Here is a 15425-nt window from a genome sequence, read left to right as displayed (position 1 = left end):
AATTCTGATCGGAAGGCCACTAATCCTGATGAATCTAATGACAATTTACTTAAAGTATTGCTCCTGCCTTTCTTCAGTGAATCACATTAAATTATGAGCATCTCTGATCCTGTATCTTATCATGAATAACAGCAGTAACAAGCAAGTTTTCTTCCCTCAATATTACTATGTGAATAATTTGTTTGGAAGAACATTCTATGCGAGCAAGGATATACATGAATATATGCATGTACTCAAGTGAGGAATAACCCCCAGCTGTCATGACCAGATGGCATCAAATGATTGATGAGATTGTCGGGATCGCGTTCGAAAGAATGGCTACACGATATGCAACACAGAAAAAACGTATCAATGTGACAAACGAATTTATAATATGATAGATTATTGAGATTTCGATACATAACGAGATGATTCGGAGTGCAAAAATAAGGAATTGTTCACTCGACAATCACAATGGAATTTATTCTCGAGGTTGAGAATATTTGAAAATATTTTTCAAGGAAGGAACGTAAGAAAAAATTTCTCATCACATCAGGAAGATTTAAATAAAGTTTCATCTGTATGATTGAATTTTCCAATGGAATTTGATGGTTTGTTTTGAGCGGAAGCTCTTGTAAGTGTATAATCGAATACAGAAATGCAGGAAACGTACAATAATTTGTGAAAGTATGTCATTGATTAATCTCAGTGACGTTGCAGTTCTATTAGGACGCATATAAAAGACCATAGAGTTGCAGTCAAGAATCTCAGCCAATTAGTTTTCATTTCCTCTCAGGAGGATGCTAACTTTCGCCTTCTACTTGTCTGAGCTATTTCTCTTTCTTCCTTATCCCCTCGCTCCTCGCATGTACCCACGTTCCCTCTTTTAGCCCACGGGACCGTAGCTTACTTTGTAACTTACAGCTCGTAATTTCCCAAACCGGCGCGTGGAATTACTCGCCGGTGTGTTGTGCCGCTTCTCGAGCATCAACAACGAGCACCATTGTTTCTTCGTCCTTCGTTATTTTCGAGGATAATACACAGACAAAATATACTTTTCGAGGATAGAAGTTCAGAGTATTTAAGGTTTGTTACATCGAAAGATAAATGAGAATTCCGGTAGAATTTCATTTCGAAATCATCTTTCTTAACCTCGTGTATACACACATTAATGCAAGTTCTCCACTACCGATTATTTCATTCGATGATTTTTTTTAGTGTGTCTACTTAGTAATACGTAATTTGTCATCAGTATTTTTGCAAAAAACAGAAAAAAAGAAAGATTGAAATTGACTTTCTTGGGAGCACGTGCTCAGAGCGTTTCAATCCTAATTTTCATGTCGTGCTAAGATCTTTGGGTAACTGAAAAACAGGAAACGTCATTGGAAAGGACAGTGGATCGTTATTTTGGATTTAAAAAATAAATATCGATAACAGTGGAAAATTGTAACAGAAACAGTTTCAAGGTTTAGAGTCTTCTGGATCAATAAATCATTGCAGAACATCAGTTTGGTTCACAGGTACAGTAAGACTCCGATTTTTCACTACCTGGGCTGGTAAAAAATCGAGGTTCAACTCGGACGTGTAATTTGGATGAAAAGAGCATGCACAAACCAAACATTTTAGAAATAAGCGAGCTCAACGCACTGGAATTTCATTGTCGAGTTTTTCGAGATTTGACATTTTTTGGTGTAATAGTAAACTTTTTTTTCCCCCTTTGCGGAAACGTTGTTATTCGGGTCGATGTTTTCACCCATTTTTTGCACTGCTATACGTTTTGAGGTTATATGTTGCGTGACGGGGAATGGTAAAAAATCGGGGTCTTACCGTATGTCCGAATGATCAGGTCACGATTCCTCGGACGAATAAGGCCAACATAATACAATCCGTACGTGGATCGAGGGCTGAGCTTACATATGTAAACCGTCATTGAAACCAGCAGCCATATATTGGCTGACGTAGCCACTTTTCCACCAATTAGCCCCGACGAACCCCTCGATTGTCTCGCCAATTTGTGTACACGGTTGCTTGATTGTTTTTTTTTTCTCTCTTTTTTTTATTATTTTATCGTCCGACTCCCTTTTTCCTATCAATCCATACACCTCTTTTTCCCACTTGGCATTTTTTTTTCACTCTACAACCCCGTAGTGAAAGCGGTCATTGTTTTTTGTTTTTTTTTTTTCATTCTGTTTTGCAAACGTTCGACCCATTCTGCCACTCTGCTCATACGTGCGTTTCATCGATGTTCGCACAATCCTGTACTATCTCTGCCTCCCGAAGGCATTGTTATTTCCTACCCCATCCCTCCGCACCTCACCTTTTTTTCATTCTTTGCGATTTTTTTTTCGTTCATCGAACATTTTTTACTTCCTTCTGCAAATGGGCGCGGTCGTGAGTTTCATGTTAAAATATAAAATAGAAAGCTTATTGCTGGTACATTTTCAAACTCGCATACACGCATACCCGAAAACATGGGAATGGCCTGTAGTTGAGAATTGAAGGGGGAAATATTTCAAGCGTAAATTTCGAAATTGATGGTTCAACGAACAGAATTTTTCATTCAAAAGCTTCTGAAAATTTTTTTTTTTTCTTTTTATTTTTCGTGCCAAATGAAAATTCATTTCGATGAAAATAAACGTCGAAAACTCGCTCTTTCCAGAAGATTTAATACCCCCCATCGAATATCGTCACTCGTCGGATACTGGCAAACGAAAATCATGATTGTAAAAATTTAATCTCCTCCTAAGCTCTACGCTCCCGAGGTAGATCTAGTGTCGGAGTGCATTACATTCACAAATTATCTGACGTCACGTCACGGCTACAGAAAAACACGATTGAGTCGGTTGGACGCACACACGCGTGATAAAAAAATAACACGTGCCTTGACGTTGCTGCTTTGTGGAAGGATAGAAACGGCGAGGCAAGGCAACCATGTTCGCGTCCAAACATTTTATCGACCTCGTTCGAACGCATCTCTGCATCGCCGTCGTAAAAATTCATGACCGTACTTTACGACAGAGAACAGTCCGAATTTTTGCTAACGATCGATACCTGGCCTCGAAAACAGTCATGACATGTCGTCGATATTGCACGCAGATATATATTGTCACACATTTTCAAAGCTCTCTTTAGGAAAAAATAATAAAAAAATAAGATAAAAATATGAGGAACAAAAAGTTTCGTCTCCTGACCCCTTTGACCCTTTGAATTTCCACAATTTTTGTCTTCCTCTGTTTCTTCTTTTTGTTCTCACCTTTTTTTTTTCTTTTTTTTTGCATAACTTTACACATTGAACCGAATCGCCCACGTTGCAACGTTTTATTGCGAGCTACTTCCCGTTTACGATCTTTTCTGCACCCGCGGGGAGGAACATTTTTTTACGAGATATCAATAAATCGGTAGGTTGAAACTCCGCCCTAGCACCCATACTAAATATATAGGACGAATCAAAGTGTTGCCCTCGAAATATAAGTCTCTGCATATCGAGCAAAAGATATTCGCGATTTCACATTCATATTACTGATTTTTTATGGCTATTCTCATTTTTATCGTTATTGTTATTATTATTATTATTATTATTGGAATAAACATTGAAAATATCAGGAGTAGCGTATGAAGCTACAAAAAGCTTTCGTTTTTCGAGATAACATATTGAATATTTTTCATTTAAAAGCTTTATGAAGCGGGATCGTATTGAAGTAAAATGTGGAAAAACTGGTGAATGGCTTGAGGATATTTTGTGGGGAATTTTCATGTAGAAACCATTATTGAATTTGAACAATCATTGTTATCGTCATTGTTTTTAGGCTTTTTCAATTAATTTTCCAATTCGCGGCTCTCGTATGGTTCTGTCTAGCCGACCCTGAGGCAAAAACACGACATCAGTTTGTTGTGATACGTGACAAAGGAGCAGTTTCTTGCGGGGGCAGAGCAACGTGTAACCTAGAAAAACAAGGAATTAGACGGAGCAGGCTTTTGAGCAACGAAGGTATTTGCCGCGATGAAAGACGACGAAATTTCTTCCTTCTCGTGTGCGTGGCTGCTGAGGCTACTCAATAACGACAATTCGTAAACCGCTTTGCCTCGAACAGTGAAATAGATAGTTTACGAAATTTTTTGCAAACGGCGCAACGACTCGAAGGTTTTGCATGTGCAGTTGACCATTATGAAACACAGGGCAGCCAACAGAATTTATCGAGCTAGAGAAGATAAAAGTTTCAATGAATAATCGACTTGGGAAAAGCACTCGTCGATCAACGCAGTTGACAAATTTCAAAACAAAGCTTAAGGTACACGTGACTCGAAGAGTTCAACAACTTTAAACTGATTCGAGAGGCTCGAGAGATTCGAGAGTTTCGCATTTCACAATAATTCTGAGTTACGTCGCATACTAGTGTTGAAAAAATGTTCGTACACCTCAGTAGTTTGTTAAGGTATTCCTTTCGCGTGAGCGTATTTTTTGGTGGCGCAAATTGGGGCACTCGAAATTTGGGCTGATTCCTAACCTCTGGGAAGTCACGGTTACATAGGAAAAGCTTCTGCTTCTGCCATTTTCTAACATCAATGTTCTTCTAAATTTTCTTCTAACGTCAATGTGTCTTTTAAGGATTTGGTAAGCCTTTATTCTTATCGTCGCTTTTTATCGATTCCTCACATTATTTTCTATCTGCGAGACAGCACGTGTCAGGAATTTAGAATTATTTATTATATGAATTATTGAATATAATCTGGTGATGATGGAATCTCCATAAGCTCCCATATAAATTTTACGATTCTGAAGTTTTCATTCTTTATTAAATGTGCGATATCCTGACCTGAAATTTCGCCAATCTATGCGCATGCACTTTCACTTTAACTCAATTAAAAATCAGTTTGTAGAATATTCGGGTTTGTGAAAGGAATACCTTAAACGAATGAAATTACGTTGGACGTAGTCCACGAAGCTATAGTAAATTTGACTAAACTTTTGTCTCACTCAGTGTAGCAGCTTTCACTCATTTCAATTGACTTTTAACTCTCCGAGGAGATAAAAATTTCGGTTTTCCAACTGCATGATTACAAAAATTCAAGTAGAAACTTTTCGTTTTTATTAAAGTTTACAGAAATGATGAATTGATGTAGAAAATTTGAATTATATTTGCCAAACTGTTTTTGCTTGCAACAAAAAACGTGCCTTCCCGGATGGTACCATTCCAAGGCAATCACATTGCGGAAATAGCTTCATGGCTTTTCAATTACTATTCACGTAAACTTCATAATTTTGTTCCCGTGCATACAGCAGACAGTATTACACTGTCATTCCTGTTTATTTTTTCTCAGTACTCGCCCGGGCGAGTATGAAGTTACATGATATTTCGCACCAGTTTCATAAGTTCGTAAGAAGTTGCAGGCCAATATAAGTTGGTGGTGCGTTCTACGGAGCCATGCAGGTTCGTAGGTATCTATTTCACGGGGCAAAGAACGCATCCTTCCCCTCGATCCACCCACGTGTTCCTCTCACCCTCATATCGAGGAGTGCGATATTGCGATCTTATTTTTGTACCGCCACGCAAAGCGAACGATCCGCCAACAGCAATCGCGAGAAACACAAGCGGAATAATGAAAATGCAGCGTTGCCTCGCTGCTACGGCGTATGCGCTTTTACAGGTTGTCCCAAAAGTCACTCTGCAGGTAAATTCGAGTCGATCAATCCGTAAACGACGCTCCTTGGGGGCGTCTCCTTATTCTCCTAGAAGATTTATACTTTTGAAAAAAATTAGGATCCACTCTCTGTTTGCTTCGTGGCAGAGTCGCGACTGCGCTTTTCCACTCGGCCCAAAGGAACATTCTTTGAAAGGAGGCTCGGAGCAGCTGAGCGAGTCGCCCGACTATCACGACCATGGCGACTCCCCACGCGTCTGACCGCATCGAAAAGTCCCAGGCTTCAGATTCCCGGGAGTAAATGCATACAGCTTTGCCTCTCTTCACGGCTCTTCGTTGATGAGAGGACAGTAAAATGTCACTTTGTCTGGTACCTTAATAAGAAGCTATGAGAGAACAGATTTTGAGGCGCTCTGTAAACGCAGCGTACTCTGAACTCCGCATACGGTCGTCGTAAAGTATACGCCTTCCCCCAGAGTGTGCGGGATAGGAACGAAACGGCGACAGCGAGGCGCCGCGGAAAAATATGCCCCGGAGGGTGGAGTGACAAGGAGGATTGTGGAGAATAAAAAGCAAGAGTGAGAAAGAGAAAAAGAGAAATAAATAAAGAAGGAAAAGGTGAGAGTAAATGAGTGAAACAACGAAAACAGCCCGTGAGCCGAAAAAAGAAAAACGAACGAGTGAAAAACAAATGAGAGAAAAACAGAATGTGAGAAGGCAGTGATGGGAAAAAGTTAGGAAGAGAGTGCTCGCTTTCAGAACACGGAATCGTGATTGCTCTCAGAAGTTAATCAATTACTGCGTCAGCTATATATCATTGGTCGTAGGTATACATCATTGGCAAAACCTCTGCTGAAAGACGTAACTGCTTTTTTCCCCCTCTGTGGCAAGTATCACTTTTTATCCGAAGTACTTTCCAATAGTATCTTCTTCGTAGTATATTAATATATCGTAGTATAATAATATCAATAACGAAATCGATAGCAGCAGGCTCCATTTTGTTATTATTTTGTTTTTAAATATTCTCACATCAGAAACATTGAAAAAACTGACGGAATAATGTGAAAATAATTCATTTGAAGCGATACTAGCTATCTTGAAGAAAATTCTGTGGATGGAAGCATGCCCAATCGAAATGATTTAGAATTTGTCACGTGCTCTATAGAGGATTGAGTCCATAATATTACTCCGACTTGAAAGTCCCTCTTCTTTTCATCGGTAGGCACTTCAACACTCACCAATGGCTATACCATATTTTTGTGCTTTTTTTTTTCTCGAACGAGATATGCCCACACCTGCTACCAGGCGATAAGATGATTTCATATAAAGATTGAGTTTAAGTCCCCAGTGTAAAGTCGTTAGACTCGGGTCTAGCGAGGCCTTCGAGGGCTCTTCTTTCACGAGGAGAATCCCATGAAAATCTCTTCGTCCGCAAAGAAGCTTTCGATGCTTTTATTCTCCTGTTCCTTCTTCCCTCTGCGGTTTACCATTTTATTATACAGTTTGCACGTGATCTTTGTCCGTCGTTCTTTCCACCCTCCTCTTCGGCCAGCTCTTACTTAGTTTTTCATTCCCGCATTTTTTCGCGCATAGCATTATTCTTAATTTTCCATTCAGTCGATCGATTAAGGTAGTTTGATAGCTAAGTGCTTTATAAAAAATAGGGTGCAACTCCCTTTCTGTGTAAGCATTATTCGTTGTGAAATATATTCCAAAAATCATTTAAATTATCGTTAATTATCAGTAAATAAATATATGGTTACGATATTTTACTAAAGTTTCGTAATTCCTCGTGGTTTTGGAATTTTTATATTTTTTCTTTTGCGTACGTCCCTGCTAGAATCATGCCGTCCTAAAGTGTATTGATAATCATGATTTGTCTCACGCGACAGCGTTGCCAAGTCGCGATCCTTGAAATTCTCCCACTCAAATTCTCATACGATTTTCATTACAATAATATTTTTCTCAAAAACTAAACGGCAGATCATGTTTTTTTTTTAATCTTTTCTTCAGAAGACACTGTGTTTTTTTAAAATCAAAATCGTAAGAACCGTTCTCGAGTTATTTCAATATATATTTTTTGTTTGACGATTACCATGTGTTCAGATGGAGAAACCATATTAGAACTTTAACACGCAATATCTGAAAAACCATACGGTAGAATTACTTTTTTTTTAATCGATTCGTTAGTTTTTTTTGCGAACATATATTTTTTTCGAAATTTCCGTAAGAAATCGGGCTTTGCTATTGAACAACCTCAAACAAGCTGTTTCAATATTATAAATGCAGATCCAAGACTGTTGCGAATAAATGTGACTGCAATGTTCAACGACATGAATATTTAGGAATTTCTCGATATAACAACTCTATCAACCGGTAACTACGCGGTTAGTTTCACATTCAAAGACAGCTGTTTCGTAAAGTTCACAATCGATATCGAGTTTTCTGGAAATCATTATTCATTAACGTTAGTGTCAGCTGTACTCAAAATACTTCGATTCGGTATTTCGTTGTCAACACGAGTGAAGTTCAAACGGCATGAGTATATATTTTGTACTAATAGGAAATCCGATACCTGATAGACCAAGGTGTACCAGCAACTTTGAAACTTTGACTCTCTGCATGCATTCAAAAGCTCTCTCTCTCTCTCTCTCTCTCTCTCTCTCTCTCTCTCTCTCTCTCTCTCTCTCTCTCTCTCCTGAATATAAAGATACCCTGTAATGCTGCACCTTCATATTATGGTTTCTAGATAACTTTGAGCTGCAGCTGGCTGCGCAATGTCATGATTATTTTCTCATTAGAACTTTTTAAATATTTTACTCCGAATATTTGTTTGAAAATATAAAAAATATAAATATATGAATATGAAATATTTCGACCAATTAGCAGGGATTTTCTGTTAAGAGGATTATATAAATACGATTTCATAACGCAATTCCTTAATGAGAGAATTATGGACACAAGGTTTGTAAAGGGACGATTGACAGCGTATATTTTATATTTTAATGTGAATTATCTGTGTATCGAGATCGATGTGTACTGGAGATAGTTTGCTGCCGAGTTCGTATCATGCCATTTACTGGGAGATTTGAATGAAAACGTTGTATGCAGGTACAAATATATCGATGTGAAATCATAGCACCGTGAATCAGAGCTACCAATTAGTGAACGTCAATAATGTTTACATTGAGAAAAAAACAAGTTTGCTTAATCCGAATAATTCAGTGGATTGAAGTACTCCATTGTTGATCGAACTCAATCATTTGCCATCTGAAAAATAAATTAAAATCCATTTTTTTGTTCATCCACATGGCTTTTTGTCCACCGAATAATCTTTTTTATTTATTATCACACACTTTACCTAATTATCATGGCAACTCTACTTGTGAAGCTCCTCACGATTTTCCTCAAGGGATGGGGGAAATTATGTTGAGGATCCTTTTGTCGATGGCAATCTGCCTTTCGCGCCCCCAGGACCATTCATCGCTTACCATGTACTTTACTGTACATTCAGAAGTGGGGATTCGAAAGCTCCTACACTTATATTGATACTTGAGGAGAGTGGAACTGTTGAGAATGTGATAACAAACTTCGAAGGATCGTTCGTCATCGTAAATATCGTACAAATTATATTCCCCTTGACTCGTTGATTATTTGAAAAATTGGATACACTGAGGGCGAAATGATGATGGTTTCAAATAGCTGTAATCCATTTTTATCTTTTGGGAAAATGTCGAAAGATTTTAAAGCTCGTTGATCTTATTTTTTCCTCTTATAATAGGAGCTTCGATCCCGAAAGCAATTTTTTTTATGGATTTTTTTCCCAACTCCCCTTACCAATGTGAGTTTGTTGGTTCTTCCAGCGACGAAATTTCCCACGTTATTTGAATCAGGGTTCATGATAAAATCCCTCATTTTTGGTCCCACAGCATCCTTCGTCTGCACGGGGAGAATGATAAGTTCGCACAATGCAATCTGCGTCGAAATTTCACGTGGTTGAGATAAATTGGACGAAGATTGCGAATGAATTTTCCAGGGCCAAGGCTGTCGTCTTGTGTAAATGCTGCTCATTTCATCACATCCCGGCACTCACTCATCTCTTCACGTTTATACATACCAATCTGGATTTTTAATTGATTTTTCTCGAACGAGTCAAATAGCTGTTTGAATGAAAAATTATTTCTCAAAAAAAATATTCGAACGTTTACCAATTTATGCATGTTCCAATATTTTTCATCGCTGGTTCAAATAAAAAGTTTGACGACGATGGAAAATCGTGCGTTACATAAAGTATTCCACAAAATCCTCTGTTATAATGACATTTTTTTCCAATAGTAAAAACAACTTTGAGGGAATAATAGCTCAAAGTTATAATATCAAAATAATAGCGAAAAGTGAGGGAAAATACCTCGCTTTATCGTTTTGCTACGATTCAAAGATTCGCTATAGATTTAAAACTGAATGAAATTGGTGAACCAACTGCAAAGCAGCTGCGGTGAAAAGGGAGTAAGAGAAAAAACGTCAATTAATAAGCGCATGCTACTCTGTCATTGATTCGATCAGGCTGCAGAGAATTAATTCCATTTATTACGCGCTGTAATTAAAACTCAATAACTGTTCAATTTTTTGCATCGAAGAATGCTCTGATTGCATTAAAATATGGTTTTCAGTCCCTCGGCAAGTTTATTAAACGGTAATTGATTTATCATTCAAAATGCTGAACAAAATTCCATTGGACACGATGAGCCTTTAGATTCGGACGATCCACAAGGGCGAGAAAAAAAATTATTCGATTGGCCTTTTGGTACTCTTGACTTTTCACACTCCAGAACTGTTTTTACTCGATTTTCACTACATTTAGAGATATTCTGTCCATTTGTCTTACGCAACAGTTATTTTTGATCTACTCACGTTTGTCTCGGTTGAAAAGTAATTTCGTTTAAGTGAATAAGTCGCATCGTTGACTTCAGTGCTAAATGGGAGTTGATAGCAGAATCATATCGCTACGATCGTGGTTCCTGTTGGTTCTTTGTGGACCTCCTCACCGTCGGCATTGTATAACGATCGCGTGCGGAACGGATAATGGAAATATCTGGCGCAGGGAGATGTTTCAAATGTGCAGGACTGTTTAAAACCAGCTATCAGTCTCTCAGAAGCCTGTTAGTCCTCATTCTCTTTATCGTCGACTGAGAGTCGACGGGGCACCGTTTCGCGCAAGATAAAAAATTCAACGCGGACGGATTATTTCTTCGGGCGTGCGTATGAGCCTGAGCATAATCCCAGTTTTTATCGTTCCGAAATCCATTCTCTAAGGAACTGAAAAATTTTCTTTCTACGTCAATTCCAAGGAATTTCTCTTTGAAAAATGTTCTTCTTCCTTTCAATGTTTTTCGTTTGATTACTTTTCGTCGATCTGCGATCCTGGACCATAAGATTCGTCTTTTACGCGATCGGACGGTTGTTTTGTTTTTGACAGAAGAACGAGAAAATTCCTTTCAGAGGCCATTCAAAAATATGAGCTTACAGTTTCACGCTCGACTTAAGTTTTTCACCGATTTATTTTGCCCGCTTCTGAACCTTCGTATTGCATTTTTCACACTGACAATCAAGCGGGATTTGGTTGAACGAAATTAAGCTGAGAATCAGTTGAAATCGGATTATAATACTGTGTTATAGTACCACTGCAAAATTGAGCGGCGGTCGTTATTGGCTCGTACGCGCGTAGCTGATTCATTCGATCGATACTTCCTAAGTGACCTGCTTCTTCTTCTGCCCGCCTTATTACTCCGTGCATTCTGCCCTTTCCTTAACTCCTCCAGGCTTTTATATGATACACTTTAATATCTTTGGCATTGGTTCGTCCGCCGAAAGTACAGCGAGGTCCGTAAGCCGCCGGTTCTTTGTGGAACTTTCAATCCCACCGCAGCCAGGATAAACCACTATATTTTTTACATCCGACTTTCTTCTTATTATCGAAATAAATGTATGTTTATGGCCTCAAATGAAATTAGAGCGGATCAAAAATCGTGAATCTCCTTAAGAAAAAAATCGATTTCTTCCCAACACTTTTACCAAGCAATAAACTTTTAACTTTAATGATCGGATTATGAATAATGCAACTTGGATCAACCTACTAGAGCTTCTGTCTTCCTCATGCCCGGGACGCATCGCCAGATTTGATGAATGTTTCGGTGCACAGCTCAAAACTAGATCGAAGAAATAGAATCAATTTTTTTTGAAAACATTTTGCTCTTCTCTGTACGTAGGATTTGGGAGTGAAACTAACGCTAGGCAACTGTGACGTGACAATTAGTCGTGCAATGGACAGACTTCTTCGATCCTAGTCGAGAGAAGGGATAAAAATCGCGAAAACTAAGAGAGGGAGGAACGAGAGAAAATTTTGATGATTTGAGAGTAAGAGAGGAAAATTCAGTGTGCTGTTAGATCTGAGCGTGTGCTCAGTCGTCATCGTTATTGATCGAGTTCAGTCATCATTTTCATCATTCTCGGCCAGGATTTTGGAGTTTCTCCGTAGCCTCGATTGACGACCAGAAATGAGATAAGTCATTGAAAAACAAGAAAAATGCTGTTACGTTATTTGAATCAATCAGTGACGATTCAAATGCTATTTTTCTTCGTTGTTATATTGGCGTTTATAAAAAATTTTTGTTTAAAACAGTCAATTTGCGAGTCAAATTACCAAAGCCATCGTTGCAAAATTTATCATTGCGAAATAAAACTAAATTTGTTACAGTCGGTTGCATATTAAATAATTACGAATTCGTAGTTTTCAATTATTTAGCTAATTAATACGTCTTCCATGTACACTCACAAAAACGTGATGAATTTACACCGGTTGATCAATAGAACGTGGTAACCCAGTAGTTTTTGCAACGAACCTTACTCGGCGGGGCTCAATACCACGAACCGGATGCAGCCGATTCTACAACGACATGTTTCCACCGTTTTAAGTTTGATGAATTCAGCAAAGCGACATCGATTTTTCTGCATTATTTCGTCAAAACCAGTATCGCACGGTATTTTATCCCTTTGAGGCACAATTTCAATTTACATGATGTCAATCAAATTGCAGCCATAAAGCTATAGCGAGTCTTCATTTTCGCTTCAAAGGAATAATCGTCGAATGCGCACGGTGCATGTATGAACTTTCGTGTGCTTCGCGTACAGGAGAGCCAATATTTTCAGAACGATTATCAGGGAGCACAAAATAGTCAAACAAGAATGTTAGCGTCGTAGGTAGTTTCGTTAAGAGAAATATTCGATGAATTCGAACAACATCAGGGCCCACCTGATCGTAATAACGAGAGCCAAATAAAAATATGTGAAAAATGTTTGATCCGGGGTTTTTCCTCATTTTTCATTCGATTCCGGTGGCCTCATTTGATCCGTCGCTTTTGTTCGAAAAATTCAGTTGATACGATCGAATTGATCGAGCACCAAGGTCGTTATATTTTGGAATTTTATAACCGTTGTTCGCTGTTCAATACTAGGGAAAAGTAAACTCATCTTACGTTAGGTCGTATTTGATAAGCGTGGCTAATAAAAGTCGACGAAACAACGGATGTTTCGGAAGAAATATTCTTCTAATTGAATAAGTTGTTTAGCAAATACACATAGGAATGGGGATCGAAGTAAGTGAAAATATGTACACTAAGAGCTAAGTCAAACACTGATCGAGTGCTGTACCGTACGAGCTCATTTCTCGTTTGCTTACCTTTATTGGGTATCGAAGTTATAGGATCGAGTGGCGAGCCCGAAACCAGCCAGACATACACGAGCAATACTCCGACAAACATTTTCAGCCCCATTCAATGTGAGTGGATGAAAACTTTTACGATTTTCACCGTCCCTTTTGGACACGTTTCTCTCGGTCTCTTCGTTGTCCCCCACCCTTGTTATGCCACGGTTTCCGTTTGTATTCTAACAGTTGCCCGACTACCCAACCCTCTACTCGTCGTTGCACTTTATAACACTTGCAGTTCAACGAAAACCAACACATTTGATACTTCACAAAACACAACCTGTTCGTTTTTTCCTTCCCGCCCCAATTAACGCCTCAGACACCGCGCACCACTTATCAAGTATTTTATCGATCCTACTTTTCAATGAATTCTAGAAAAAATACAATCGCGTTCGTTCAATGGCTCGACCTTAAATTATGCATTTTTTCTTCGACCTTCTCGCTTCATCTTTTCATTGGGCTGACAAAGGTAAATCATTTTCCAAGACCCAATAGCCTGGTTTCATTTTTCTAAAATACACGACGAAGCAATTGCACACATTCAGCATGATTCGTGAACGAGAAGAAAATCTGTCCTACGTTACTATGATAGCAACCTACAATAATCGTCTTTGAGAAATCTCGTCTTTTCCAATACCACACTTTTGCGCAATTCGATTTTTTGCCCCTTAAATTTTCGGCAATTTTTGAAAAAGCTCCTATACGCGCGACTCACGAAAAGAAACTTCTTTCCTCTCGGGGTTTTGAGAACACCGAACTCGAAGAGAAGTGGGGTCAAGATATTGGATCCAACGTTTATCGTTTTCTATGGGCAGGACACAAAAGCTCGAGAAGCTTTCTTCGTTTCGATCCTATTATAGCAGATTCAGTACGAAACCTGAACTAAGTTAGATTCACAAGTAAAATTGTCTTCTCATCCACTCGACTTCTGACGTACTTTCTATCGTAATCACAAATCTCAAATCAATTTGATTTATTGGTTGAACCTTTTCCCAAAGGAGTATTTTCCAACAGAGGAAACATCGATTCCAGTAACTGTTGCACTGGTCAATAAAAGAACCAAGAATTGTGCATGTGACAAAACTATAGCACAATTAGATGAAATATTCCATCGTAAATTTCCACCAGGAAAAACTAAAATTGTTTCATGAGAACGAAGGAAACTATGGAAGTTCCAGCAAATAATGACATCGATATTATTAATAAGGATTTCAGTTGATGGCATAATGACAACTGTCCTCTTTACGGTACGGCTCTACTCGAAAACAACGCTGCTCCAAACAGCTCTACTCACAAATTTGCAAAATCAATCCAATGCCAATATGTCTCCTCTTTTGTCATTAATAATCTGTGTTATCCGCCTAGACACGTTAAAGAATTGAGACGTTATTCATCCATAAAATAAAAATCTTTAGAGTGAACATTTTATCGAGTAGATTTATAAGAGTCGAGTTATGTCACAGCAAGTCAACAATGCTACTCTCACTAAATGTATTCAACAACACTTCTCCTCTAAATACATATTTAAAGAGTGGAGTTGTTATCGAGTAGAGCTGTGATGAGTAAAGTTGTAAATAGCTGTTAGTTAACAACTCTATCGGTAGCCATTCTCGATAACAACTTCGCTCCTTAATAACTGCAGATCTACGTAGAGAAAGTCAATCCTCCTTAACATATCTACTCCGGTGTGATATTTAATCTCCAATATCTCTGCTCATCATGATTTCAGAACATCATGAGTAGACGTTGAGATTTTGTGAATTTCAGAGTAAAGATTTTCGAAGCAGAGTTGTTTTCGAGTAGAGGTGGTCGTAGAAATTGGTCCTCGCTCATGCAGCTATCGATTTTGGAGTCGAAGCCTGAAATTAAAGTAGCCGAAGAAAAAAGTAAGAGAATAAAAATCTGCAAGTAACATTGAAAAAAATATATGTATAAAAAGTTATTAAATTTTCGATTAATGTCAATATCATAATGAGCCAATTGGACTGTAAAAGTGGAAATCCATAAAGAAATCTGACGATCGAGTGCGTTAAAGAGTCCAGGA

At 38.3% G+C, this 15425-nt stretch overlaps 1 protein-coding gene across 4 annotated transcripts in view; it reads right to left on the bottom strand.

The window, feature by feature from the left end:
* The window catches only part of LOC122419042 (disintegrin and metalloproteinase domain-containing protein 10-like), a 104057-nt gene that overhangs the window by 84780 nt on the left and 3852 nt on the right, over positions 1-15425 (bottom strand). For all 4 annotated transcript variants that reach the window (XM_043433284.1, XM_043433285.1, XM_043433286.1 and 1 more), the window contains exon 2: positions 13355-13752. In XM_043433284.1, coding sequence (XP_043289219.1) covers positions 13355-13448 — 94 coding nt within the window. In that variant the 5' untranslated portion in view covers positions 13449-13752. The remainder of the gene's footprint in view (positions 1-13354; positions 13753-15425) is intronic.

Source organism: Venturia canescens, chromosome 1, assembly GCF_019457755.1.
Source record: "Venturia canescens isolate UGA chromosome 1, ASM1945775v1, whole genome shotgun sequence".
Classification (NCBI taxonomy): domain Eukaryota; kingdom Metazoa; phylum Arthropoda; class Insecta; order Hymenoptera; family Ichneumonidae; genus Venturia; species Venturia canescens.
This window is presented reverse-complemented; position numbering and strand designations above follow the sequence as displayed.